Consider the following 27,275-nt stretch of genomic DNA (forward strand, 5'->3'; position numbering starts at 1 on the left):
TGGTACGGTACCAAATTTATAAATTAATTTAGGAAGTTCTTTTTTCATTTTAAAAAAAATATTGATATGACACAAATGTCAATACTTAATTATTTATTTAGATCCATCTTTATCTCTGAAGAGTGTTTTGTAGTTGTATTTCTTTCTTGTGTGTGTCTTGGTAGCTAGACTCCAGGATATTTTAGACATTATGTAGTCGTTTTGAATGGAATTTCTCTTTCCATCTCTTCCTGCTGGGTTTTACTGGTAATATACCAAAAGGCTGATGACTTTTTTGAGGGTGTATTTGATTATTTTAAATCCTGATCCTTTACTGGAGTTGTCAACCGTTTCTGTTTTTTAGCCTGAATCTCTAACGGTATGCACAGGGCAGCTAGGCAGTTGGATAGAACATTGGGTTTGGAATCAGGAAGACTCATCTTCCTGAGTTCAAATCCAACCTCAGACACTTACTAGTATGACCCTGGGCGAGTCACTTAATGCTTTCCATGCCATTTGCCTCAGTTTCCTGTAAAATGGAGCAGGAAATAGCAAATTACTCCAGTATCTTTGCCATGAAAACCCCAAACGGGGGCAAGAACAATTGGACAGACCTAAAACTACTCAAAAACACCTAAGGGTTTACAGTGGTGTCAAACTCAAATACAAACTGATCCCTGCTCGCTGCATATTGATTTAGAAAAAGACAATTTAGCATCACTTATATTGTATTTTATTTATTTTGTTATATATCTCTCATTTACATTTTAATCTGGTTCTGGCAATGCTGGGGATTTTGCAGCCCCCTGCAGAATGTCCTTTAATTCTGTCACTTAATGCTCTATCCACTGTGCCACCTAACTGCCCCACATTCTAATGAAGGAGACAACACGTTGAGCTGTGAGTCAGAAAGAAAGACTTAATGGCAGGGGCAAAACAGACGATAATTGGTCTTTTTGAATTGTCATTTCCAGTGATAAAACCAAATCCACTTCTGATTTTGGACCATTTGACAGTGTCAAGGTCTTTGTTGGCAAAAATTTCTTTTCGGAGTCTTTATCAGGTTAGTGCTAGACACTTAATAGACACTCCACAAATACTTGTTGATCAAATGATTAAAAATGAACAAGCCCCCTTTGCTTCAGTGAACTGTTGTGGTTAATAAAACAGTTGACTGCCACAACAAATCTGTTGAATAATTGAAATCCAGTGCTCCCTGCATGATATCAAAGTACTTGTCTTAAGCATATTTTTGAGCCTACTCTCCCTAATCTAACCCACTGTAATCTGGAGGTCTTTTGGGAGATTTGGGGGGAGTGGGGTGCTTGGCAGTGAAGGAGTATCTTGGGCCATATTGCACTGCATCATGAGAGAAGAGAGAAGGAGAGAGAGCACAAGGGAGAAAAAAAGAGAGGTAGAGAGAAAGAGGTAGGGAGAGAGAGGAGGAAGAGAGGGGGAAAGAAAGACAGAGACTGAAAGACACAGAAAGAGGGAAGAAAGGAGTGAAGACAAAGAAGGAGGGAAAGAAAGAGAGGGAGAAAAACACAGGGGAAGAGAGAGATAGAGGAGAGACAGAGAGAGAGGGGAAAAGAGGGGGGAAGAGACACACAGAGAGAGGGAGGGAAGACAGAGATGGAAGGAGAGAGAAAGAGAGAGCGAAGAGGAAACTGAGAGGGGGGAAAATAAGAGAGAGAGAGAGAGAGAGAGAGAGAAGGGGAGGAAGGGAAGAGGGAGAGGGAAAGAAAGAACCAGAGAGACAGAGAGAGACAGAGACAAAGACAGACAGACAGAGACACAGAGACAAAGAGAGAAAGAGAGAGTGAGAGTGTGAGAGAGAGTTAGTTTCTGACTGTCTCTAGGGTTGACTAGGCTTTACTGCAGAGTCATTTGTAGGATGTGATAAAGCTTTCCCTGTGGCAGATGAAATAATTGCTGTGGCAGGCAGTTCAGTCAGGGCCGCCATGAAAAGTGAAAAACATTATTTCATGGTCTGTCATTTTGATTTAAGTATGCTAAAGTTGGTCATAATTCTCCACTGTGTTTGTTTTTTTACCTTTTTTTTTCTTTAAAGAAAGAGTGGAGGGCAGTAGCTCCTGTCAGACCTGCTGAGTTTCCCAGCCTATGACTTCGGTTTGGACTCCAGCTCACTGCTCTCTGCTGTACAAGGAAATCCTTCTGTCAGGTGGCACAAATGGAATTCTAAACATTGTCCCTTCCTCATCCCTCCTCACATTCCCTTCCAGGTCAGCTGATGCAAAATTTTGAAGTCTGAAGCCTAGAGAAGATGACTGAGAACTAGGAAGCCAATCTAGGGTTTCTCTTGAGCCCTTTCTTCCTGAATTTGAGTGCTTCTTTTAGCTTTCTTCTCATATCACACTGTGGCCTTTCTCTTCCCAAAGAGATATACTGAGCAACCTATATCACTGGTGTGTGAGTGCATGTGGATGTGGGGTTTCCTACTATGGAGAGGACAGAGGGAAATGGGGGAAATAGGCTAGGAATCAGATTAGGGGCATAGGCAGGAAGAGTCTTAAATCACACTTCACTAATCTGAAATGGTGGAAAGGACACCAGATATAGACCTGGTCTTAGGGTTGTCAAATCCTGAAGTAAATCAAAGCCATGACTTCAGGAATAAAGTATCTTTAATTGAGATTAACAGGGTAGCAAACCCGCCATGCTGGGGGATGTCCCATGAATTCAGAGCACGATGGATTTCCCAACTCCAAGATCCAGGCAAAAGCTTATTCTACCTTCAAGAGAAGGGAGGGAGGAGGTCCCATGAGGTAGCAAGACCCAGTCATGAGATCCCCAGTGGCCCTTGGCAATCTGGGCAAGGAAATCTGCTTCATTCTGGATGTTTTGCCCTTCATGCTACAAATCCCAATGGAAGAGGGCAAGAACACTAGAAGCTGAGATCCAGCTAGAGCTGGATGCCCCCACAAGGCAAAATCCCTGGATGGAGGGACCTAGGGTGTGGTTCAGTTTAACCTAATCAAGAGTAAATATCTTAAGAGTAGGAATGTAAAGACATTACTGAAATTCTGACTGTGCAAGGTTCATTTAAGGGAGTGGCAAGTGACATTTGGTATTAACAATTTTCTGTCATTATAGTAACAATTTTCTGTCAGGGTATACCTGAATTTCATGGCAGCCTCCTGGAAAAATCTTCATCTCTAACACCCCAAACTTGCTTGGATCAAGTGAATTCGACTCTACCGTCACATCCCATCTCACTATCCACCCGGCCATCTCCTTGTCATTTGCCTTCCAGACAGGGAGTTCCATGCTCTCTCCAGACCACTGAACCTCCAGAGAGTCCTCTCAACTCCGGAACCACATGCTCCATGCCCATGCCCCAAAGCACAAACACAATTGTCCCATTGTTCCTACCTGACTCTAGACTCCAGCCCCCTTTTCACATCCCGTTCATCCACTGCAATCATCTTGACATCTTCCCTGTCATTGTACGTCTACCAATTCCTCCCCTTTTCCCCCTCTTGGTCTGGAAATCAAATCCATACCACCATGTTTCTGTGAAGGGAATGCCAGTTGATTCCTCTGTGGTTCCACTCACCACTCTTGTGACTTCCTGAACCAAACCACCTCTCCCTGGTCACCACTCTCTTATTTGTGCTGTCACATTACTAGAATATCCTCAAGGCTGAACACATTGCTTGGCACACAGTAAGCATTTATTAAGTGCTTTTTATTCACCTGAATCTCAATCTGTTCCGTAGAGACAATGCAGGTACGGCACTATATAGATGTTTCTGCTTCTTTCTGAGAGCAGGATCAGGGGATGTGGAAAAAGTACGCCCATCAGGGGACAGATCTGAGAATGAGGGAGAAAATGGTGCTAAACAATTGGTTTGGGCACGAGGTCTAAGTAGAACAAATACCTAAGCTATATACTGGGGGCTATCACCAGTTGTCCTGATCCGTATCTCGCCACTGGACCCACATGGCTCTAGAGGAGAAGGTGAGGCTGGTGACTTTGACCAGCCCTGCCTCACTTAAATCCAATTCACTTGCATGTCTTGGCCTCACCTCCCTGATGTCATGGTCCTCTTCGAGAACAAAGGACAAACAGCAATCAGCAGCAACAACAACAATAACAACAACAACAAGCTATATAGCTGCTCTATGATGGCTGAGGCATCAATGCGTAACCCCAGGATAATGTGAAGCGTGATGCCCATTTGGCAATGACTTTGAGATACAGCTGGAAAAGGAAATCTGGGGCCTGAAAGACCAAATCTAATTAACTCTATTAACAGCTCTATTTTGCTAAGTGAAGTTAGGGGCTAAAGCAGTAATCATAATGAAATAAAGTGTAGAATAGTGTAGTACATAACGAGTTAGCTTTGGGGTCAAGAAGATCTGGGTTAGAGTCCTTCCTTGGACACACACTGACTATGTGATCCTGTGTAAGTCACTTCATCTCTTTTTGTCCCATGCAAATCTATAAATAAATCTATCTATAAGTTATAGAACCCATGATGCTCTACACTGCTAGAAGAAGTTCTTCACTGTGGGAGTCCCCTATACCAGCGAATTCACTTTTGGTCCAAAAAACTTCCCAAACTTTGGCTACTTTGTTGGCTCTTTTATTAATCCATGTCTTCTCATCCTACATGACCCTTGTCATGTAAGTGATGGCAATAGCTAGAACACTAGACTGGAGTTCAAGTTTGACCTCAGATGCTAACTCTGTGACCTGCAGCAAGGTGTTTAACTTCTGCCTCAGTTTCCTCATCTGTAAAATGGGGATCATAATCATATCTACTTCCCCAGCTGGTTGTGAGAATCAAATGAGATGAGACTGCTAAAAACATTTTGGAAACAATAAAGCACTATATAAATGGTAGCTATTATCATATCTTCTCTAGGTAGTCTACCCGCCCTCTTCTAGATTTATTGACACTGCCTGGACACCAAGCTAGTGTGATGCCTATAAATCGAATGCCTATCAGTTATTCCTTTCCTCACTGTACGACTGATCCAATGAGCTAGATCCTGGATGGATCAGGACGAGAAAGGAAGAACAAGATTGCCTTTTGGGAATTGCATAGTTTTATTAATCATGCCAACCTTCTCCCTGAAACAAAGGTCTGTCATCCCAGTGCATAGAATGCTGGGCCTAGAGTCAGGAAGACCTGAGTTCAAATCTAGCCTCAGATATTTCCTAGCTGTGTGACCTTGGTGAAATCATTTAACCTCTGTTTGCCTCAGTTTCCTCATCTGTAAAATAGAAATAATAGTAATACCTACCTCCCAGGGCTATTGTGAGGATCAAATGAGATAATATTTGTAAAGTGCTTAGCACAGTACCTGGCACATAGAAGACACTACATAAATGTTAGATATGTTGAAGATGTTTATAATGATGATTTTTATGATGTGGCAATGGATCATGAAATATCACAGTAATTGAAGAATTAGAGGCTCACCTAAGAGCAATAGGAAGGTGCATATTGGACATTAGTAGTCTACAATAGGCCTTCTTAAACTTTTTCCACTCGCAACCCCTTCTCGCCTGAGAAATTTTTACACAACCCCGGGTATATAAAAAAGGTATACAAATCAAACATTCACTGATAATAAACCACAAAGAAATTAATTTTAAAACAATTCCTTGGTATACATATAATTTTACCATTTATTAAAGATGAAAGCAAATTTGCATATTAATGAGATGGATGTGCTTGTTTATTTTTACATAAAAAATTAAATCTTAGTGGAATATTTGATACCGAAGGACATACAGCATCTTCAATGTTTTTCAGAGTAGATTGATATTTTGATTTTATAATCATCAATGCTGAGAATGTTGCTTCGCATAAATTTGTAGTACAAAATGGCAGAAGTATGTTTAGGGCCGTTTCAGAAATTGTTGGAAATTCTGTCCTAACTCCAAGTCAAAATTCATTTAATGATTTTGTATGTATGGCAAAAACACTGCAGTTCATAACATACAGTAGTCTTGAATCTGAGCCTAGGTGTTTCTGGCAGTGCCCCTTGGTGTTGCATGGCGTGACAGTATGAGCAGTGCGAAGTGTGCACATTGTGTGTTCAGAACCAAGGCTGCAATCAAGTTGCCCAATGCAACATGGGCAAATGGTGCCAGAAACACCTTGGATTCATTGCGAGTTTGATTTTAAATTAATTTTTGGTTGTGTGCTCAGAAACCTTTTACTGTTGCCAAATTTTTCGTGACCCCCACATTCAGTTATAAAACCCTACATGGGATTGCGACCCACAGTTTCAGAAGTACTAGTTTACGACATGTTACCAACGAAGAATTGCTCAGTAGAAGTATCATAAAGCATATAATCAGAGAGATACATGAACAGACTATCTCCACTACTACTAGTACCAGTAACAACTATTTTGTTGTTGTTCAGTCGTTTCAGTTGTGTGCAACTCTTCGTGACCCCTTTTAGGGTTTTCTTGTCAGAGATAGTGGAGTGGTTGCCCATTTCCTTCTCCAGCTCATCTCAGAGATGGGGAAACTGAGGGGAAACAGGGTTAAGTGACTTGCCAAGGGTCACACAGTTATGACTGAGGCCGGATTTGAACTCAGGAAGAGGAGTCTTCCTGACTCCAGGACAGGTACTCTATGCACTATGGTGCCAGACAGCTGCCCAGCAAGAACTATAGCTATAACACTTTATGAAACACTTTACAGACGTTATTTATTTGACCCTCCCAATGACTCTTTGAGGAAAATAATACAGATGATATTTTACAAAAATGTGAGCCAGGATCTGAATTCAGATCCTCTTTCTAGGATGCCTCAGTCTCCCTTAAACTGTTACTTGTGTTATAGTTATCTGTGTATTTGCTTTATTCTCTCTGGCATTCCCCTTATCCAAACAAGTCAAATCAACAAGCACCTACTACGTACTAGGCACTGCGCTAAAGAAAGGCAGAAAGAGGGGCAGCTAGATGGTACAGTGGGGAGAGCCCTGGCCTTGGAGTTAGGAGGACCTGAGTTCAAATCTGGCCTTAGACACTTGACACTTACTAGCTGTGTGACCCTGGGCAAGTCACTCAACTCCAATTGCCTCATCAAAGAGAAAAAAAAGGCAGAAAGACAATCCTCCTTCTCAAGGAGCTCCTAGTGGAACAGGACAGACAGTATTCAAACAAGCTGCATACAGGACAAATTGCAGATAATCAACAGATGAAAGGCACTAGCATTGAGAGGAATCTGGAAAGCTCTCTTCTAGAAGGTGGGATTTTAGCTGGGACTTGAAGGAAGTCGGTCAATTACATCTATCTCTTAGAATCCTTGGGTTTCCTCCAAAAGGCCCAGCTCCTGTGCCATCTCTTGAAGGTTCCAATTACTAGCTCTCTTTCCCTCATCAAATTCCTTTCTAAGTACACCTTACTGTGTACACGTTACATCTCCCCAGTAAAAAGTAAATTCTTTGAAGACGAGAAGTATTTGTTTTTTCCTTTCAGTCTCAAGGATCTAGCACAATACTCCACTTAACAAAAATTGGTTGAATTGAATTGAATATATCTGGAAAAGGTCACAGGATGAGAATATCCTATGGAGATCATTAAAAAAAAGAGTCTAATTAGTAAGTTCCATTTATTTAAGGAAAAAAAAACAACCAACCATTCTCAGAAGGGACTTCAAACACTATGGGTGGAGTTGAAGTGAGGGAAAAAAATCTAGGATGCAGAAAGTTGTTTCTGAGAAATTAATGCTGTTTGGCAGGATAAGGAAAGGAAACAGACATGTGCCAAGTCATCACACTTCCTGGATAGCTGTTGGGTTCTATTTTACTACATAAAAGATGGGGAAATGTTAGTGAGGGTGTGGATAATACAATGTTGGCGGCTTTCTCACGGAACCAGGGTCCTTAACCACAGGGAAGAAAAGAGAATAAGTAATTGTAGATAGGCCTCAGGAAAATGAACACAGACCGAATTTGGTCCCCTGAGTTGAAAGAATAAAGGGGGGGAAAAAAGAAAAGAGTATGTCCCTTGAGAAGGGACAGAACAGACCAACTGAAAGTGAGAGCCATACATAGAGCATCCAATTCAGAACATATGGATGGTACCCTAGGGAAGGAAAGGGAGATTATACTGAGCTACTAATAATGAATGTCCAAAAAATGAAACAGCTTGAAATTCTGTATTGAACTAGCAGCTAGTCTAACAAGTCATGTAGTTTCCCTATCCAGAATAATAAACACACTGAAATGAGAGGACAAAATAAAAATATGGGGCTGATATATGTACACTCTGTGGACTGTACCATTCTTAAGGCTGAGCAGGAAGAAACATTTTGGTGGCTGTAGGAAAAAATAATCATTTAACAGACTGAGAATTTTTTCCATGTGCCACTCCCCCAAAGTTGTAAAAACACTCTACAGGGTCTCTTCCTTCAACTGAAAAAGTCAGCATTTATCCAGACCTAAAACATGCTGGGAATTTACCCTCCACCATTTTTGTGCCTCCTCAATGCATTGTCTATATGTCTTAGCCACCCCCCTTGACTATAATCTTGGTTTTGCTACTTCCTGCTTTCCCTCCTTGGGTCTTAGTTCACTCTTTTGTAAAATAAAGGGGTTTGAGCAGATAAAAGAGATCATTATGGTCTCTTGTAACTACAGATCCTAAAATTCCTTTTGGATGATGTCTTGATCTTCTTAGTGCCATACTCATGAAAGTGCTCAACTAAGGAATTAACTTTGATATGAAATGCATGAGACTTGAAAACCATTAAGTCCAAAAAAATGTCCAAATTTTGGAGCCCAGTGGTTGACATTACTGACATGAGGTAATTATGTAAGGTGGTTGACAAGTCCTAAGAGGAGGGTGGGGAGAAGGACTGGGAAAAATTATTAAACAAATTATTTGGAGAGTCATTGCCCCTTTTTGTGGTTTACCTTCACCATTTAGAAAGCAGCTAGGTGGCACAGTGGATGGAATTCTAGGCCTGGAGTCAGGAAGACCTGAGTTCAAATTCAGCCTCAGATATTTACTGGTTGTGTGACCCTGGGCAAGTCATTCTCTGTGACTCGTGAACATCTACCTCTTAGGGTTGTTGTGAGGATAAAAGCAAGATAACATTTGTAAAGCACTCTGTAAACCTTAAAGGTCTGTAAAAATTGTAAAAATGCCAGTATTATTAATAGTAGTGTTTTAGATATCCTTATATGGTCTGCAATGCTCTCATGCTTATCATTTCCCACTACTTCACACTTTGGTACCCAATTAAGGTCTAATCTCACTAGACAGCAACCTATATTCTAGATCTTTTCTTCCTCTTCACCCAGAACATACCTTTCCTAGGTTTCACTTCTTCATGTCCCCCTTCTCTTTTGTAATGGTATTTTTTCAGTGGTTTTCAATTGTGTCTGACTTTTCATGATTATGTTTGGGTTTTCTTGGCAAACAAACTGTAGTGATTTGCCATTTCTTTCTCCAGCTCATTTTAGAAATGAGAAAATGGAGGAAAACGGAGTTAAGTGACTTGCCCAGGGTCACACAGCTAGTGAGCATCTGAAGCCTAATTTGAATTCATAAAGATGAGTTTTCCTGAGTCCAGGCCTGGTGCTCTATCCAATATGGTGCCCTATCCAATATGGTGCCACCTATCTGCCCCATACAACAGTAATAATAGTTCCCATTTATTTAGTGCTATAAGATCTGTAAATCACATTATTATATACATTGTTTCATCTGATCTTGACAAATACCCTGTGAGGTAGATGCTATTATCCCCATATTGTAGATGAGGGAATTGAGGCTCAGAGGCCAGTAAGTATTTGAGGCTGGATTGGAACCTTAGACTTTCTTGATTGTCTAGTTCAATGCTCTATCTGCTGCTACTTCACAGCTGCCTCATTGATCTAATAAGGATAATTGTTGCTAAGTAACCTGGGAAACTAATCTCCACTGAATAGGGATAGTAATAATAGCTTGTATTTATTCAATGTTTTAAGGATTATAAAACACAACACCCCTGTGCGGTTAGTAAGGTTAATGACTTAATTGTAGTAGTCTAAGCCAGGTAGCTATTGGCATGTCAGCAATGTATTTGTTTCCCTAATGCCTAGCCTAGTACCTGACACATAGTAGGGACTTAATAAATGCTTGTTGATTGATTCTAGAGGTGATACTCTGATCAAAGAGTTACTTGAATGGTGGAAATGTTCAGTTTTGTGACAGGCTTTCTGGGAGAGATATAGAATTAAGAGGAATAGGGAAAGGCTTCTTTTAAAAGGTGGGATTTTAGTTGGGACTTGAAGGAAGTCAGAGAAGGCAGTAAGTGTTGCTGAGGTGAGAGAGCATTCCAGGAATGGAGTACAGCCAGACAAAATACACAGAGTCAAGAGATGAAGTGTCTGTTTCTCCAAACAGCCATGGGGCCAATGTCACTGATCAAAGAGTATGTGGTGAGGGGGTACAGGTGTAAAGTGTAAGAACACTGGAAAGCAAGTTGGGGTGTAGGTTATGAAACGACCTGAACATTTAAGTCACTTTCTTAGCATAATTCCATGTTGTTTTCCATAGTCTGGGACCATTTCACAACTTTACTGAAAATGTATGCGTTTCGGAGGCAGCTGTTGACACAATGGATAGAATGCTGGGCCCACAGTGAGAAAGACCTGAGTTCATATCCCACCTCAGATACTTACTAGCTGTGTGACCCTGGGCAAGTCACTTAAACTTTGTTTTCTTCAGTTTGCCTATCTGTAAAATGGTGATAGGCTCAGGGTGAGTGTAAATAGCAATAGTTTCTATTTTGGCCAGAAACCCTGAGGGTCTTCCCCTCCCAGATTGATTTTTTTTTTTGACTAGGCAAAAGAGGTCATTCCTTCCCTGGGACCTAGCCATAATCACTGAATGGGTGTTGCCTCAGATAAACAGCCCCAGGATAGACCTTAGCTTAAAAAGACCAAGGTCTCTCACTGCATCTGGGGTCATCTCCAGTCACCCTGATCTATATCTTGCCACTGGAACCAAGGAAGGAGTGAGGCTGGTGACTTTGCACAACCCTCCCTCACTTAAATCCAATTCACTTGCAAGTCATGACATCATCTTCTTGATGTCATGGTCCTCTTAGAGAACGAAGGATAAGCAACAACAAGAAGACTGGCCATTCAGGATCATTGACATCACTTGTGTGTTTCTTGAAACAGTTTTAGAATCCAAATATGGTCTAGTGGATAGAATGGCCATGACTTTAAGCAGGTAACTTTCATTCAATCCATAATCCCTTCGTGCCTGTTGACTTATTTACAGAATAAGGGAACTTCTAGTCTTTGAGAGTTACCTGAGAGATCAGAAAGGTTGTAACTTGTCTATGGTCTCACAGTAAATGTCAGAGACGGGATATGAACCCAGTTTTTCCTGACTCCAAATCTAGAACTCTACCCACTATTTCAGGCTGGGATAAATGGATTGACTTCCAACCGACCCCCAAAGAAAAGTTTAAATAGTCACATAGTGTGTAAAGTGTTTTGAGAGGAGAGCTAACTGTTGGAAGCATTGTTATTTAGTTTGGGAGAACACTGGCCAGAGACAAGAGACTTGGGCTGTTGATTTTGAGTAAGTCATTTAAACCTCTCTTAATTTTAGTTTTTTCATCAACTGGGAAGAATACTTACACTAACTACAAGAGCTGTTGCGTGGGAAGTGCTCTATAAACCATAAAGCTTGCTATCCATATAAGCTGTTGTTATTATGATATGTCTTATTCTGTCCTCCCTTTGGGCTTCTCTCTACCTCCTCTCCCCCTACCTGCCCACTTCAAATTCTCAAAACCTTCCATTGTCTTCTTTCTTTTCCAAAGCTCTATCAAGTATAATTTAGGCATCGGTTTCAGGAGCTAAATGAGCTCTAATTTCTATGATTTTGTGGCCTGAAAGATAAAACAAATGGGCAGTACTTTGACCCTTTTAGAGAAACCTCTTCCAATGAACACTGGTCAAGGGAAGGCTTTCAATAGTTTTAGCTCTAAAAAAAAAACTGCTGTGATTCCAAGTAGAAATTAAATTGGAGCTGTGTGTGTATGTGTGTGTGAGATGTGACTACAAAGTAATCAGCCTGATTCTATAAGCCTCACGTGAAAAACCTATAGCATAACTTTACAGTTATACTCTTACAGAATTTTCATCATAGCTCTCCTTCATGTACATTGTTTCTGCCTAGAATAAATGATTTGACCAAGAGAGAGTTTTGCCAAACATGATTTCTGAAACAATGTTTTAGCTGTTTCTGTTACTCCTTTCCACTGACAGGGCCATTTCATCTTAGTCCTACATGTAAGAGGAGTTTGAAAAATGAAAAAAAACAAAACAAAACAAAAAACAAACTTAAGATACTCTCCCGCCCTTTTGTTAAAGGATAAACTGGTTTTTTAAAATGCCTAGTATTTTAAAATAAGTCTCTTGATTCCTCTGTAATTTCTAAAGAGTCTTAGAGAATGCCTGGGGACCCTGAGTGTTAAATGACTTGTCCTTGGTCAATGAGCTAGCATGTATTAGAAGCAGGATTTAAACTCAGGTCTGCCTGACACCAAGGCTGCATCTCTATCCACTAGGTGATGTTGCCTGTCAAAATCATTGTTTTCTGAAAAACAAAATCTGAAATTGCGAAGAAATACAATGAATGAGAGAGGGAGCTCAATCCAGTGAATAGATGGTCAGCCTTGGACTCTAGAAGACCTGAGTTAAATTTCTGCCTCTGAAATCTAATTAGCTCTGTGACCTGAGGCAAGGCACTTAACATCTCAGTGTCTCAGGTAGCTTTCTAGGACTATTAGTTGGTGGGTGAGTTGCAGATCTTCAATAACAGAAAATTTCTAAGGGAGTTCCTTTCATCCATGAAATCACAGGGACCTCCCTGCCCAACTCCATTCCCCCCTCCTTCCTCCCCCCAATGAATAGAGAGTAATTTGTTTACCAGTTACATCTAAATGTCATAATATTTGCTCATAAACTCATATTTGAATTAAACAACTAATGTACTTTTTGGTTAATTTAATTATTTTCCATATTCCATCCACTCAAAAAAAGAAATGTGATGAGGGAAACAGAAATGTTGGCATCTCTGGTGTCAAGCTTGAAAAACTCCATACTGCCATCTTGTGGGTGCTGAGGCTCTGACGGCTGAGGAACTATCAGTCTTGGACCGAAGAAACAATTCTCGGTGTACAACGTCATGTAGTTTAGGGGAAGGCAGGGGAAAACATGATTAAGAAATATTTCTTCCCCTGCCTGATCACTGGTAGGTATGATCAAGGACACTTTGCAGCTGGGATCCCTGGAGAGGAAGTCTTTTCTTTTTTTTTTTTTCTCTTTAAATGGTTTTGTAAGAAGACCATTACATGTCGTGTGCTGCACTAAGCTGGGGTTATGGGTGTTGGTTAGCATTTCTTTCTCCAGGATAATCAGGCATTATGACACAGCCCTTTTAGAGGTAACAGTGGTGGTGATGGGGGAGAAGGGGAACGATGCTTGTTTTTACTAGCACACTTAAAATAATGTTTCATATTGTTTGTTTGTTTTCCCCCCAACCTTGTTTTAGTTCCTGGTCTCCTCCTCTCCTTGGCAGTCACCCTTGCTGTATTTTGCTTCTGGCTCAGTAGGTGGGCACGTGTCCCATTCACTTGAAAGAAAGCCATCATTGGTTTAAAAAACAAAACAAAACAAAACAAAACAAAACAGTATTCTACCCATCCTAGAAAGGGTGGAAAGGCAGTCTCCCTAATTCAGACTAGGCCTCTGATGATAGGGTAGCTTTCTTCCAAGTTAGCTTTATTTCTTTATAAGCAGAATTGACAGTTGTGGCCCTGTCTGCATAGTTATACCCTATCCCTCCTCCCAGCATCTTCCTTTCATTTTCTTGTTTTTTCTCCCCTCTGCTCTGCCTGGGGACTCTTACCAGTCCTCTAGAGATGGAATACTGAACAAAGCCCCTGGATCCTTGCATACCCTGGCAAAAAGGCTCAGGGTAGTGGCCAGCACATTTCTGGGGAGCTAAAAGAATGTGGCCCAGAAAGCCATAAGGCAGAGCAGCCTCAGAATCTCCCAGGAGGTCGCTGGGGAGGGATCCCTAGGGCCCCATGCTAGCAGGCAGCTACATGGTGTGACTGGGGGAAGGGCTCACTTGTCTCAAGATACCTCCCTAACTTTCAAAATTCCCACCTAAATCTATTCCTTTAATTTAGGATAGCAGTTCTCCAAATACGGTCCAGGGATACCCAGGAGTCCTTGAGATCTTTTCATGGGATCTGTGAGGTCAAAACTATTTTTATTATAAAACTAATACATTTAAATTTCTAATATGGTAAATATTGAGAGATATAACCCACATAAACAAGAGCTCTTTGGGGAGGGGGATCCTCAATTTTTAGGAGTATTAAAGGGTCCTGAAGATGCAAAGTTTTGAGAACTATTGATTTGGAATATATATTAAGGGACCATATATGTAGGTGTGAGTATGTGTGTAGACACATACATATCTGTGTGTATAAATCTAGGTATATATCTATATAGATATATCTATGTCTACATAGATATCTATGTATCTCGAAATATACATACAGATATCTATCCACAAACAAGCTTTCTCTCTCTGTCTCTCTCTCTGTCTCTCTGCCTCTTGCTCTCTCTCTCTGTCTCACTCAGGAGTGGCAGCTAAATAATCACCAGCCATTAGTTTTTCACTTCAGCCAGGTAGTGCCCTAGGGAATGGAGTAGAACAGGTAAGTTTTTATGGGGAAAAAGGCTCTAGTCCTGTGCCTGAAGGCCTTTTCAGTCAAGACTATCCTGATGTGTTAAGGCAGTATCCAGAGCTGTATCCAGCAATCCTGGTGCCCAAGAAAGCAGCATAAGAAGTTTATAACAAGTTCGAAATTCATGATGCAGAAATAATATGGACTGGGCCTCTAATTTCACAGGTAGAGGAAAAGTTCTGTACGTTCTCTGACTGGCCCAGGGTCACATGGCCAGTATGTGTCAAAGGCAGAATTTGAATGGAGGTCTTCCCATTTCTCATGAGGCCAGTGTTCTGAGACCTCTCCACCACTGGGACAATGCTCCTGACTCCTCCCATTCAACTAAATTCATCTTAATTACTCCTTGTATTTCTTTCACAAAAAAATAATTAAAGTAAATTTAGTTGAGAGGAAAGGGAAGAGAGTAGGGTATAGAATTCTGAGCGCTGGTCACTCGTGGAAGTAGGAAATCTTGAAATTGGAGAGGTGGGAGGTGAGTGGCAGTGGACAGACAGGGATTTTGGAACACCTTGAGAATGCTATTGGAGAGCCTTGGAGATAGGAGTGAATGGACAGAGGTGGGGGGGAGCAGGCCTGCAGAAGTTCAATCAGGCCATCTGGTAGTTTTCCAGTTTAATTATTCTTGTTAACTAGGTGTTAAATTCAGTTGTTTCTGCCGATGAAAGAGTGAAAAGTGTTGGCTGAATGTAAATATAACAAGTTAAAAATGTAAAAAATATGCTGGCTAAATGTAAATATAGCAAGTTAAAAACCATTTAAAATTTTTTATTTAAAATTTTTCATCCCTCTCTGAACGTTGCTGCCCTGGAGAATATCTCCAGCTACTCCACCTTAATGGGGAGAATATTGGAGATGGTGGGATCTTCCCACCCTTTCATTGGTTGGTCACTTGACCACCCTCCTTTGGGGTCATTTTATAATCCTCAATTTAGTGACCACTGCCTTAGATACAGAGAATAATAATAATGGTGGTAACTAGCATTTATATAGAACTTACTAATGTGCTAGGCATTGTGCTAAGTGCTTTTTATAAATATTATCTCATTTGATCCTCACAACAACCCATCATTTCTGTTTTATAGTTGAGGAAACTGAAGCAAACTGAAGTTAAGTGATTTGCCTAACATCACACAGCTAATTAAATGTCTGAGGTGAGGTTTGAACTCAGGTCTTCCTGATTCTAGGCAGAGCACTTTATTTCACTGCCTATAGTTGCCTCTAAGAGGATCATAAGCCAATAATGGTAGAGTCATGGATAGAACCAATGTCTTCTAAGTTAGGAGAGAGAGACAGAGAGACAGAGAGAGAGAATGAGCATGCATGTTCCTGTGTTTTGGAGGTTGAGACGGGAAGATCAATGTGCTTTATATAGATGAATACACCCACCCTACACTCCAGTGTTTTCTCTATCTCCCATGATGCCTGGAAAGCTTTCACTTCTCATTGCTACCTCTTGGCTTCCCTGGCCTTCTTCAAGTCTCAGATAAAATCCCATTTCCTACAGAAAGCCATTCCCTAACCCTCTTAATTCTAGTGCTTTCCTTCTGAGATGAGTTCCAATTTATCCTGTATATAGTTTGTCTGTACATAGTTGTTCAAATGTTGTCTCCCTCATTAAATTGTAAGCTCCTTGAGGGCAGGGGCTATCTTTTACCTTTCTTTTATCCCTAGCACTTAGCATAGTATATATAGGAAGTGCTTAATAAATGCTTATTGGTAGGGGTAGCTAGGTGGCGCAGTGGATAGAGTACCAGCCTTGAAGTCAGGAGGACCTGAGTTCAAATCCGGCCTCAGACCAAACACTTGTCACTTACTAGCTGTGTGACCCTGGGCAAGTCATTTAACCCCAATTGCCTAAAAAAACAAAAACGAAAACAAATAAATGCTTATTGGATGATTCAGATAGACAACATTTCTGACACAAGAGCTTCACAGACACATGCCCATACCGCATGTACATGAGACAGCTTTGGGGACCTCATGCAGAGAGAATTCCCCTTGGCATTTACCATGGGCATTTGAATGCAGGGGGTTCCATAAGAACCAGCTCACCACTTACCTCCACCAGGTCTGGAGTGAGGCGCTTGGCCTTCAGCCATTTTTGGACCCTCTCTGTTTTCCTCAGGACTCTCTCAATACTGCAGTTCTTTGAACTGGAAACTGATGCACAGATTCTCCTGTCAGAAAGTTCATTTTGGTATTTACTTATTAGCCTGGAAATCTCCACTGGGCGCCAACTTTTGGTATCATCTGAGTAGTTTGCAGGGTAAGTGGAGTAGTAATCAGGAGGGAGTTTGAGGTGGGAAGCAAGCCAGTTGTCAAACCTGCAAAAAAGAAATTCCTTTTTAGGATTGGCCAATTGGATGAAAAGCTGCACATGCATGTGGGGTGGGGGGAGGAGAAGGGAGAAGGGGAGAATGGGGTGGGGAAGGGCATTGTTATCCCTTTAGAAATGAGAGAGCTGGAAGGGACCCTGGGGAAGAGCAAGTTGAATCCCCTCTCAGTCCCCGCTTTAGCTTTACAGATAGAGATGAAGAGGTTTGTCCACCATCATATTAGCTTGGAAGCTGGATGCTATAAGAAGTAGGATTAATGCTAGATTAAAATAAGCCTACCCAAAACCAAATACACTGAAGGAAAGAAGAAGATGAAAGAAGTGGAGACAGGGTAGAATGAAACTTTATCTGGTCTCCTCTGAATTTGAAGCTAGACAGGCTGGACTGAATCCTGACTCGGTCACTCACCAGCTGTGAAAACTTGGACAAATAATATCACCTCTCTTGACCCCAGCTTCCTTTTCTGTAAAATGGCCCAGAGAATTGTTAAGGTCCCTTCCTGCTCTAATCAATAAGATCCTTCATCTCTAGAGTCCTTAAGACCTCTGCAAAGAAGGGTTGTTTTTCATTTCCTTGAAAATTTTGAGCTTTTTGAAGTGAGGCAAGGAAAGGGTAGAGATGTCTATGTTTACAGGTAAGTCCCTAAATAGGACATCAGGAACTGGAAGAGGAAAGAGGATGATAAGAAACAAAAATTACCCTATCTTGAACCAATTTTAGGACACTGGTCACAGAATCCTAGAATATTAAAATGTCAAATTGAGTTGGGGGAGATAGAGATTCTCACAGTGTGGTCCATGGATCCCTAGAGGTCCCAGAGACCCTTTCAGGGGGTCTGTGAAGTCAAAACTATTTTCATAAGAATATTAAGATGTAATCCTTTTCTGACTATATATCTCCGTGAGGCCAAAACAAACCATATATTACAACAGATTGAATGCAGAAGCAGATATGAGAATCCAGATATCTTTTATTAAGCCGGAAATTAAAGAGATTTGCAAAAATATAATATATAAATATTTTTAAAATACCATTCTTCTAATTAATTTTTATTTTAGAAAATATAGTTATTTTTCATAAAATGTTATTTATATGAACATGTTATTATTTTATTTGTAAATATATTAGTAAATATTTTAAAATTTATCAGTTTTAATTTCCAATACAGTAAATGTCAAAAGATATAATTCACATAAATAAAAGCTGTCAGGGTTAAGAATGTAAAAGGATCCTGAGACCCAAAAGTATGAGAACTGCTGATCTAATACAATCTCCTTCATTTTATAGATGAGGAAGGTAAAGCCCAAAGTGATGAAGTGATTTGTTCAAGGTAACGCATCTGGCCACAAACAGATCCAGGATCAGAAAGTGCAGAGGGAGGCAGTGTCATATAGTGGGACTAGAGCTGGTTTGGAAATCAGAGGACATGAGTTCAAAGTCTTACTCTACAACTTAACTACCTGTGTAATCTTGAATATGTCACAACCTATCTGGGCTCATCTGAATTAAAAAAAAAAAAAAAAAGAAGTTGGACAAGATAATCTCTCCAGCTCTAAATTCTAGGAAATATTTTGGTCATTCCAGAAAAAGAACTGATGAATTCTGAATGCAAATTGAAGCATACTTTAAAAAAATTCTTTATTTTTATCTTTTAATTTTGCTTATATTTTCTTTTGCATCATGGTTAGTATGTTTGGGATGACTTCACATGCATAATTGCAATCAAAATGCTTGCCTTCTCAAGGAAGGGGGAGGGACAGAATTTGGAATTCAAATTAAAAAAATGATTGTTAAAAGTTCTTTTACATGCAATTGGGGAATATTTAATGAAGTTTGGAAAATAAAACATTTTAAAAAGGGAATATTTTGGTCAGTGACCTATCCTGACTTCTCTGAGGGCACATTATAGCAAGTCTCTCTGGCAGATGAAGAAACAGAAACTCAGAGATGTTGTTTTTGCCCCCAGCCTCTGTGGAGGATAACCCTGTGGTTGAATGGAAGTTGGGAGGCACGAAGGTTACATTAGGATCATGGTATTAGAGGTATAGGGGACTTGGCAGGCTTGTCTGGTCTGACTCTTTCATTTCACAAATGAGGAAACTAAAGTCCAGAGAGAAGAGAGGCAGTGTGGTCCAGTGGAAAGAGTATTGCATTTGGAGCTAAGAAGATCTTATCTTGAATTCTGGTTTTCCCTTTTATTACCTGTGAGTGACTCTGATCAAATCAATCACAACCTTTCTAGCACTCAGTTTCCACTACTGTAGAATGGATGGGCTGGATCAGATAACCTCTAAGGTCCCTTCTTGCTCTAAATCTACCATCTTGTGAACTTGACCAAGATCCCAAGGTGGTAAGTAGGACAATACTCTAACCAGAATTTATTCCACTGTACAATGCTGCCTCCTTCGAGTACCTGCTGCAGATTATTGAGGTCTGGTTGGCTCTTAAGATCCTTGGTCTGGATTAGAATTTATTATGTAAAGAAAGAAGGGTTAGCAATCATGATCTCAAACAAAGTTAAAGCTAAAATAGATTTAATTAAAAGAGAAAAATAGGGAAACTACACTATGTGTCACCAATATTATTCAATATTGTTTTAGACCATTTAAAATAACTAGACAGTATAAAATACCTGAGAGTATCCCTGCCAAAACAGACACAGGGACTACATGAACATAAATATAAACACTATACACATAAAGTCAGACTTAAATAATTGGAGAAATATTCATTGTTCATGGGTAGGCAAAGCCAATATAACAAAAATGACAATTTTACCTAACTAATCTATTTATTCAATGCCATCCCAATTAAATTACTAAAAATTATTTTACTGGGTTAGAAAAAATTATAACAAAATTCATTTGGAAAAACGAAAGGTCAAAAATTTCAAAGAAACTAAGGGGAAAAACGTAAACGAAAAAGATTCAGCAGCACCAGACTTTAAACTATATTATAAGACGGTAAATAAGAAAACTATTTAGTACTGCCTAAGAAATAGAAAGGTAGATCAGTGGAACAGAGTAGATATACAATACACAGTAAAGGACTGTAGTAACTTTATATTTGACAAATGTAAAGATTTAAGTTTTTGGCGATAAGAATTCATTATTAGGTAAAAGTTATTTGGAAAGCTGGAAAGCAGTCTTGGCATAGACCAATATATTAAACCATGTACCAAGATAAGGCTACAATGGATATATAAACTAGGTATAAGGGGAGATATCACAAGAAAATTAGAAGAACATGAAACATATTACCTATCTGATTCATGGATAGGAGAATAATATATGTATAAAAAAGAAAAGACAGCATTGTTGAGGTGTAAAATGGGTAATTTCAATTATATTAAAAAGTTCTTGTATAAATAAAACCAATGTAGCCAAGATTAGAAGGAAAGCAGAAAAACGGGGGGAAAACCTCCATGGATAATATCTCTGATAAAGGTCTCATTTCTCAAATATATAAAGAACTTTGTCAAATTTACTAGTATGAATCATACCCCAATTGATATATGGTCAAGGGATATGAACAGGCAGTTTTTCAATGAAGAATTCAAAACTATATATAAGCATGTGAAAAAATACTCTAAATCATTATTGATTAGAGAAACGTAAATTAAAACAACTTTGAGATATCATCTTACACCTATCAGATTGGCTAAAAGGCTAGATGCCTTTCAATTGGGAAATGGCTAAACAAGCTGTGGTATATGTTTGTGATGGAATACTACTGTGATATAAGAAATAATGAGCTGGTTGATTTAGAAAAACATGGAAAGACTTGGACCTGTGAAAGAAGATGCCATCTACCACCAGAGAAAGAACTAACAAATTGAAATATGAAGAGTATACATATATATATATTTGTGTTTAATTGTAGCCTTCTGGAGGGAGGTGTAGGGAGGGAGAAATAAAATAAAATAAAAAATGAACAGCAGAGAACAAGAGAAAACCTAGAAGGAAGCACAGAAAAGCTGGGTAGCTTCAAAAACAATGTGTAGCATTTATTACATGGGTTTAAAAAAAAAGTAAACAGTTTAAAAATAGAAATTTATTATTTTATATTGAATCCTCTCTTATGTTCTACTGTGTACATAAAAATGTCCTTTCCCTCCCTCATTTTGTATTTAAGTTTAAAATGAATAAAATTTTTTTTTAAAAAAAGATTTCCAGTCTGCCTTGGCAAAAAAAGTTCACACTTCAAGGTAGTGTGGGAGAAACTGAGAGTGAAGAAGAGGGAACAAAGTCTCACCTCTGCCACAGGTGTGGTTAAGACATTTATTCTGAGCTTAGTGGAAAGTAGTTTAAGATAAGCATGTAGGTATGGAAGTCAATGCCAAGGGCTCATCTAGTTCCGGGTCTCAAGGCCAGGAATATCTAGTCCTGGTTCTCTGAAATGTTATAGGATAGCATGAAGTAGCACTAATATACTCCTTTCTTCCCAAGTACAGCTATTTAGGGGTGTACTGGAGCCTGATTGAACAAACTAAAGGGGAGTCTATTGTTAAATTTTGCAGTGTGAATAAGCATTTACAAGTCAGAAATCAGCAAATGCTACAAATTGATTTGTAGCATTGATTTCTTATTTTATCGATTATCTGACTATTTATTGATTGCCTAGATTTAAGAAAGTGATGAAGAAAATGATAGTAATCTAGATTAAACTGAAAAGTGTCTTTGGCACACACATCCCTCCTTACAGCCCATTGTTAAACATTTACCAGCATACCTCTGCCTCTTATATATACATATTTTCATATCTGTCAAATTTGGGTAGATTCTATCAGCCTCTGGGAACATTTTAGATGATACAGAATCACAGAATATCAGATCTAGAGAAGACCTTAGAGCTCTCATTTTGGAGATGAGGAAATCCAGAGAAGGAAAGTTAGAAGAACCTTCTATTTAATTATTTTGCATGTGTGTATACATTTATATGTATTTATTCACTTTTTATTTATGCTACATATATTTTATATCCATTAGGCTATAAGTCACTGTGAGTAAGGATCTTGTCATTTTTTGTCATTGTATGCCTAGCAACTAGCCCAGTTCCTGGCACATGCTTGTTGATTGATTGATGCATCCAGGTCCTCTGATTCCAAATTTTCAGCTCTCTACTATGCCACATTTACAGAAAGTTCTTTCTTTCAAAATGATCACTCAATAAGAATCTTTATTTAAGTGCCTAGTATGCACCAGGAATTTGAGGTAAAAGATCATCCAGCAATTTGTCAGTTATTCCCCATGGGCACCAAAAACCTTTTAAATCTTGTTAGAGGTGGACCCAGGTAAGACTTTGTACTTTTTTTTATTACAGACATGTGTAGAAATTGATTATTTTATGGCAAACTTAAATCTCCTTAAAGGGGAAACCCAGGTCCATATTTTTGCCCAGCATCAACTAGAAGAAGCCAGCCTTAATTGTAGGAGAAAGACAAAAGAAATGCGAGAATTTTCACTCAGGAGTTTTTAAAGACCTTAGGTCATTTATCTGGGAAAGAAATTGAACCACAGGAAAACATTGCAGTCCACCTGTTTCTAGCAGCAAGTGTCCTTTGTATACAAAACTTAGCATTGACTAGGTCTTCTCACTTCTATGGACCACATCTCGGAATGGGAAACTTGCCGGCGTTAGAAAATGATTCTGTTGTGAGCTCAGCTGTTGGGCTATGGCTCTATACAAAGCAGTGTTATAGCTGTCCAAGGCAGGCCTATTTATAGAAAGGAAATGTTTAAATCTCTGCTTAAACGTCCTCCCCACCCCCAGTTTTAAATGTCATATTGAAGGCTGAAATCTGGCTCAGCTCCCCCTATTTTCCAAACCATTGCTAGGATGATTAAAAGGGATTAAAACAACTCTAGCCCATAAATTTCATACTGCTTTGTCTTTAGCAAAGGTCTTGGGAATAGAGAGGTTGGTTTTTTTTTTTTTTTTCATTTCATAATTATTTGACTGAGTTTCTGACCTGATTTCTTCTTTAAAGAACTTCTTACAAATGGATGTCCCGATGCAGGCGTTGCATTTATCGAGTCCCAGGAAAGTCCGGCCAAAATTGTAGCTAGATTTGACCCGGGGCACCAACGACGGAGCAATGAGAGCTTCAGAAGAAGATACGCAGCTCAGGGTCACACACTGCAGCAGGGTCAACAAACCTAGACAGGGAGAACCCAAGGGACAGCTAATCAAAGACTCCATCTACTGAGACTGGGCGTCCTGCCTTGAGGCTATCTGCTGCTTACCCAGCTTTAGGCTGGCTGAACCTTAGGGTAAAATGGTGAACCGACCCACAGTCACTTGAATTAAAGGATCAGATGCCATCCCAATCCTGCGGATGAGTTTCTAGGTTTGGGGGTTTGGGTGGGAAGAAGCTTGGTTCTCAAGGGGTTGGGCCGGAGGACTGGGGAGGAGGTGAGGAAATGCATGGAGGATGCTGATAACACAGGTTTCCATAGTTACTTTTTCCTCTGCTTGGTGCAGCTGCTTTGACTTCTGCTGACCCTCCCCTCCACAGACTTGGGAAACACAATGGTCAGGGCTCATCCATGGAGCCTGAAGTGAAATTGCAGGATATCCTGATGGAGCAGGAAGAACGCGTACAGGGCTTGTGACCCTCTGAGCTCTCCAGCAGAGAGGAGTCCCTTGATTTCCCGGAGGATATTTCAAAATGATTTAAAGAGGCAAGCCCTGGATTTAACCATGAGATTGTCAGGATCTGAAGGATTTTGAGAAAAGAAAAACAACCCATGTAGTGGTTCAGAATGTACACAGTCTTGGAGTCATGAAGACAGGGGTTCAAAACCCACCTAAAAAGTTTACTAGCTGTGTGACCCTGGCCAACCTACTCCACCTGACACTAGCAGGTGTCCTTATCTGTAAAATAGGGCACTAACATAGCACTCATCTCATAGGGCTGTTGTCAGTCTCAAATGAGATAAAGCATGTAAAGTGTTTTGCAAATCTTAGGGCAAGAAATGGGAGTTATTATTATTACTATTATTGTTATTATTATTATTGAAAAATTATTCCTCTCCTCTTGTTTGGTGAAGATCAGGTAGAAATTGTTCTGGGACAAGTTGCAATTTTGCCTTTATTCTTTACACAGTAAAGCATCAGGAGGCAGCCAGATGTTTCAGTGAATAGAGCCCTGGGCCTGGAGTCAGGAAGACCTGAGTTCAAATCCCATCTCAGAAGCTTCCTAGTTGTGTGTCCCTGGGCAAGTCACTTAATCTCTGTCTGTAAAATGAGCTGGAGAAGGAAATGACAAACCATTCCAGTATCTTTGCCAAGAAAACCCCACGGACAGTATGGTCCATGGGGTCCTGAAGAGTTAGACACCACCGAACACCAACAAAGCATCAGGACAGAGATTCCTCTTCCACAGGTTCATTAAAATTATCCTAAGTACAACTCCATTAGGAGACAGAATGACAGGTATGATATGTATTACATCCTGTTTCATATAATTTCTATTTCAATTACTATATATTTATATTGTGAAAACTTTCAGTTCCGTATATCTTAGAGATTATGATTTGGTAGGACAGCATCTTTTTAAAATGTTGTCTTTTTATTAGAGAAAATAGAACTACAAGCCTTCTGAATGGAGCCACAAAAGAATGTACATATTTCATGGCAGCACATGAACATTTGCAAAAAATTGCCAATGCATTAGAACACAGAGAAAATGCAAATAATGTAAAAAGGCAAAAATACTAAACACATCCTTTTCAGACCATGGCACAATTAAGAAATCATTTTTAAAAGACACAAGAATTAAATGGATTAATGAGATAATATTTATACAAAGCACTTAGTGTAGTGCCTGACACAGAGTAGGCCCTCTATAAATGCTTACTTTCTTTCCTTCCTCACTCTAAATTTTATTTTGTTCAATGATAAAGCATTTATTTTTTCTCCCTCTCATCTTTCCTCTCCTACTATAAAAAAATCAAAATGAACCCTTGTAGCAAATATGTATATGTAAGAAAAAAAAATCTCATTTTGGCCATGTCCAAAAATCTTTGTCTCCTACATATTAGTCCACCACATATGTCTGTCTGACAATGGGTAGTATTTTTCATCATCAATCCTCTGGAATCATGGTTAATCACTGCATTGACTGGAATTCTTAAGTCATTCAAAATTGATCATTTTTTATAGTCTTATTTTTATAAATTATTTTCTCAATTCTGCATATTGTTTGTATGTTTTCCCAGGTTTCTTTTGAATTGTTTCTTTCATTATTTCTTAAAGGAAAATTCCTTTGCACTCACATATCATAATTTGTTCAGCCCTTTCCCAATTGATGGACACTCCCTTAGTTTACAATTCTTTGCCACTACAAAAACAACTGCTATAAGTATTTGTGTACGTAGAGGACCTTTTCCTCTTTCTGTAATCTCTTTTGAGCACACTAGGGAGTTAATGGCTTTCCTTCTAATGCTGCTAGGTTCATTTGCTTCTGTATTTTGTGTACCTAATCTGATTCACTGATTAACCTTTGTTTTTTAAAACAGTGCTAACTTGATTTGATGATTACTGCTTTTCAGTATCATTTCAAATCTGGTTCTGCTAGTTTCCTTTTCTGTATGCTTTGTTTTCCTAATTTCCCTTGAAGTTCTTGACATTTTGTTCCTCCAGATAAATTTCATCATTATTTTTTTCTAGCTCTGTAAAGTAATTCTTTGGTACTTTGATTGGTATGATGTTGAATAAGTAAAGTAATTTAGGTAGTATTATAATTTTTATTATATTAGCTTGGTCTACATATAAACAATAATTTCGTAATTATTTGGATTTGTCTTTATTTCTGTAAACAGTGTTCTTAATTGTATTGTTTTTGTGGACTTCTTTTATATCCTGCAAGTTTGCTGAAGTTATTGTTTCAATTAATTTTATTTGTCTCTCCAGGGTTCTCTAAGCACATACCATCATATAGTCTGGAAAAAAAATATTAAAAAAGGCTCCAAATCACTAATAATATAAGAAATGTAAATCAAAACAACCCTGAGGTTTTGTCTCACATAATGCAAATTGACAAATTGACAAAAATTAGACTAGTAAATATTGGAGGATCTGAAGATAGGTACACTATCGGTGGAGCTGTTAATCGGTTCAATCATTCTGGAAAGAAATTTGGAATTACACAAATTAAGTGACTATAATGTCGATACCCTTTATCCCAGAGATTATGCTATCAGGCTTATACCTCAAGCAGACTATGGATAAGAAGAAAGTCTCTGCATGCAGTAAGATAGCAAGAGTCATTGAGATGGCTAAGAACTGGAAACAACCAAAGTAGAGGCCAATTGGTTGAGGAATGGATAGACAAGTTGTGGTGTATGAATGCAGTTGGGATGTTACTGTGCTGTAAGAAAGTATCGATGTGATGATTACAGAAAAGCATGGGATGATCTACATGAACTGATTCAGTAAAGTAAGCAGAGTTGAGAAAATAATATGCAAAATCACTACAATAATATAAATGGAAAGAATAAAAAAATCAAAAATTAATGTTGCGAAATTAGAAATAACAAGCATGGCTCAAAAGAAGAGATATGAGAAGACTCCACTCTCCCACCCCACTCTTTTGTAGAGATGAGAGATCCACAATATGGGACACATTTTCACACTTTTTCAAAATATTAATAAGTTTTGCCAATTTTTCCTTTAAAAATATTATACTTTATATGGAATGTCTCTGGAAGGGGGAGGATCATTGGGGGAAATTTTGGTGACTGAAAAAAGACAATGAAAATTTATTTTAAAAGAGATCTACAATATTTTTTCTTCTTTGCTTACCTCTATTTCCTCAGTTTCATTATGATTGCTCTAGCTAGCATTGCTGGCCCTGTATCAAATAGTGGTGGTGACAATAGACAACTTTGTTTTATCCCAATTTTATTAGGAAGGACTCTAATTTATCCCCGTTTCATATAATACTGGCTCTTGGATTTTTGTAGATACTATTTACCATGTTGCAGAAAGGTTCATTTATTTCTGTTTTCTAGTGTTGTTAAAATAAATTAATTTGTATCTGTCAAAAACTTTTTCTGCATCCACAGATACAATATAATTTTTGTTCCTCTTGTTATTAATACGGCTAATTATGTTTATAGAAGCAGCTAGGTGGCAGAACGGATAGAGTATTGGATCTGGAGTCAGGAAGACCTGAACTCAGATCT

The 27,275-nt window shown here is 39.1% G+C and overlaps 1 protein-coding gene across 1 annotated transcript in view; it reads right to left on the reverse strand.

Annotated features, from left to right (window-relative positions):
* The window catches only part of DIPK2B (divergent protein kinase domain 2B), a 60,360-nt gene extending 36,937 nt beyond the window's left edge, over positions 1–23,423 (reverse strand). The window contains exons 1-2 of the mRNA XM_027875566.1: positions 23,057–23,423; positions 16,809–17,073 (exon numbers count right to left, since the gene is read on the reverse strand). Of these exons, the coding sequence (XP_027731367.1) occupies positions 16,809–17,073; positions 23,057–23,286 (495 nt within the window). The 5' untranslated portion in view covers positions 23,287–23,423. The remainder of the gene's footprint in view (positions 1–16,808; positions 17,074–23,056) is intronic.
* Between the last annotated feature and the right edge of the window lie 3,852 nt (positions 23,424–27,275).

Source organism: Vombatus ursinus, unplaced genomic scaffold (genome assembly GCF_900497805.2).
Source record: "Vombatus ursinus unplaced genomic scaffold, bare-nosed wombat genome assembly UNPS02014809.1, whole genome shotgun sequence".
In the NCBI taxonomy this organism is placed as follows: Eukaryota; Metazoa; Chordata; class Mammalia; order Diprotodontia; family Vombatidae; genus Vombatus; species Vombatus ursinus.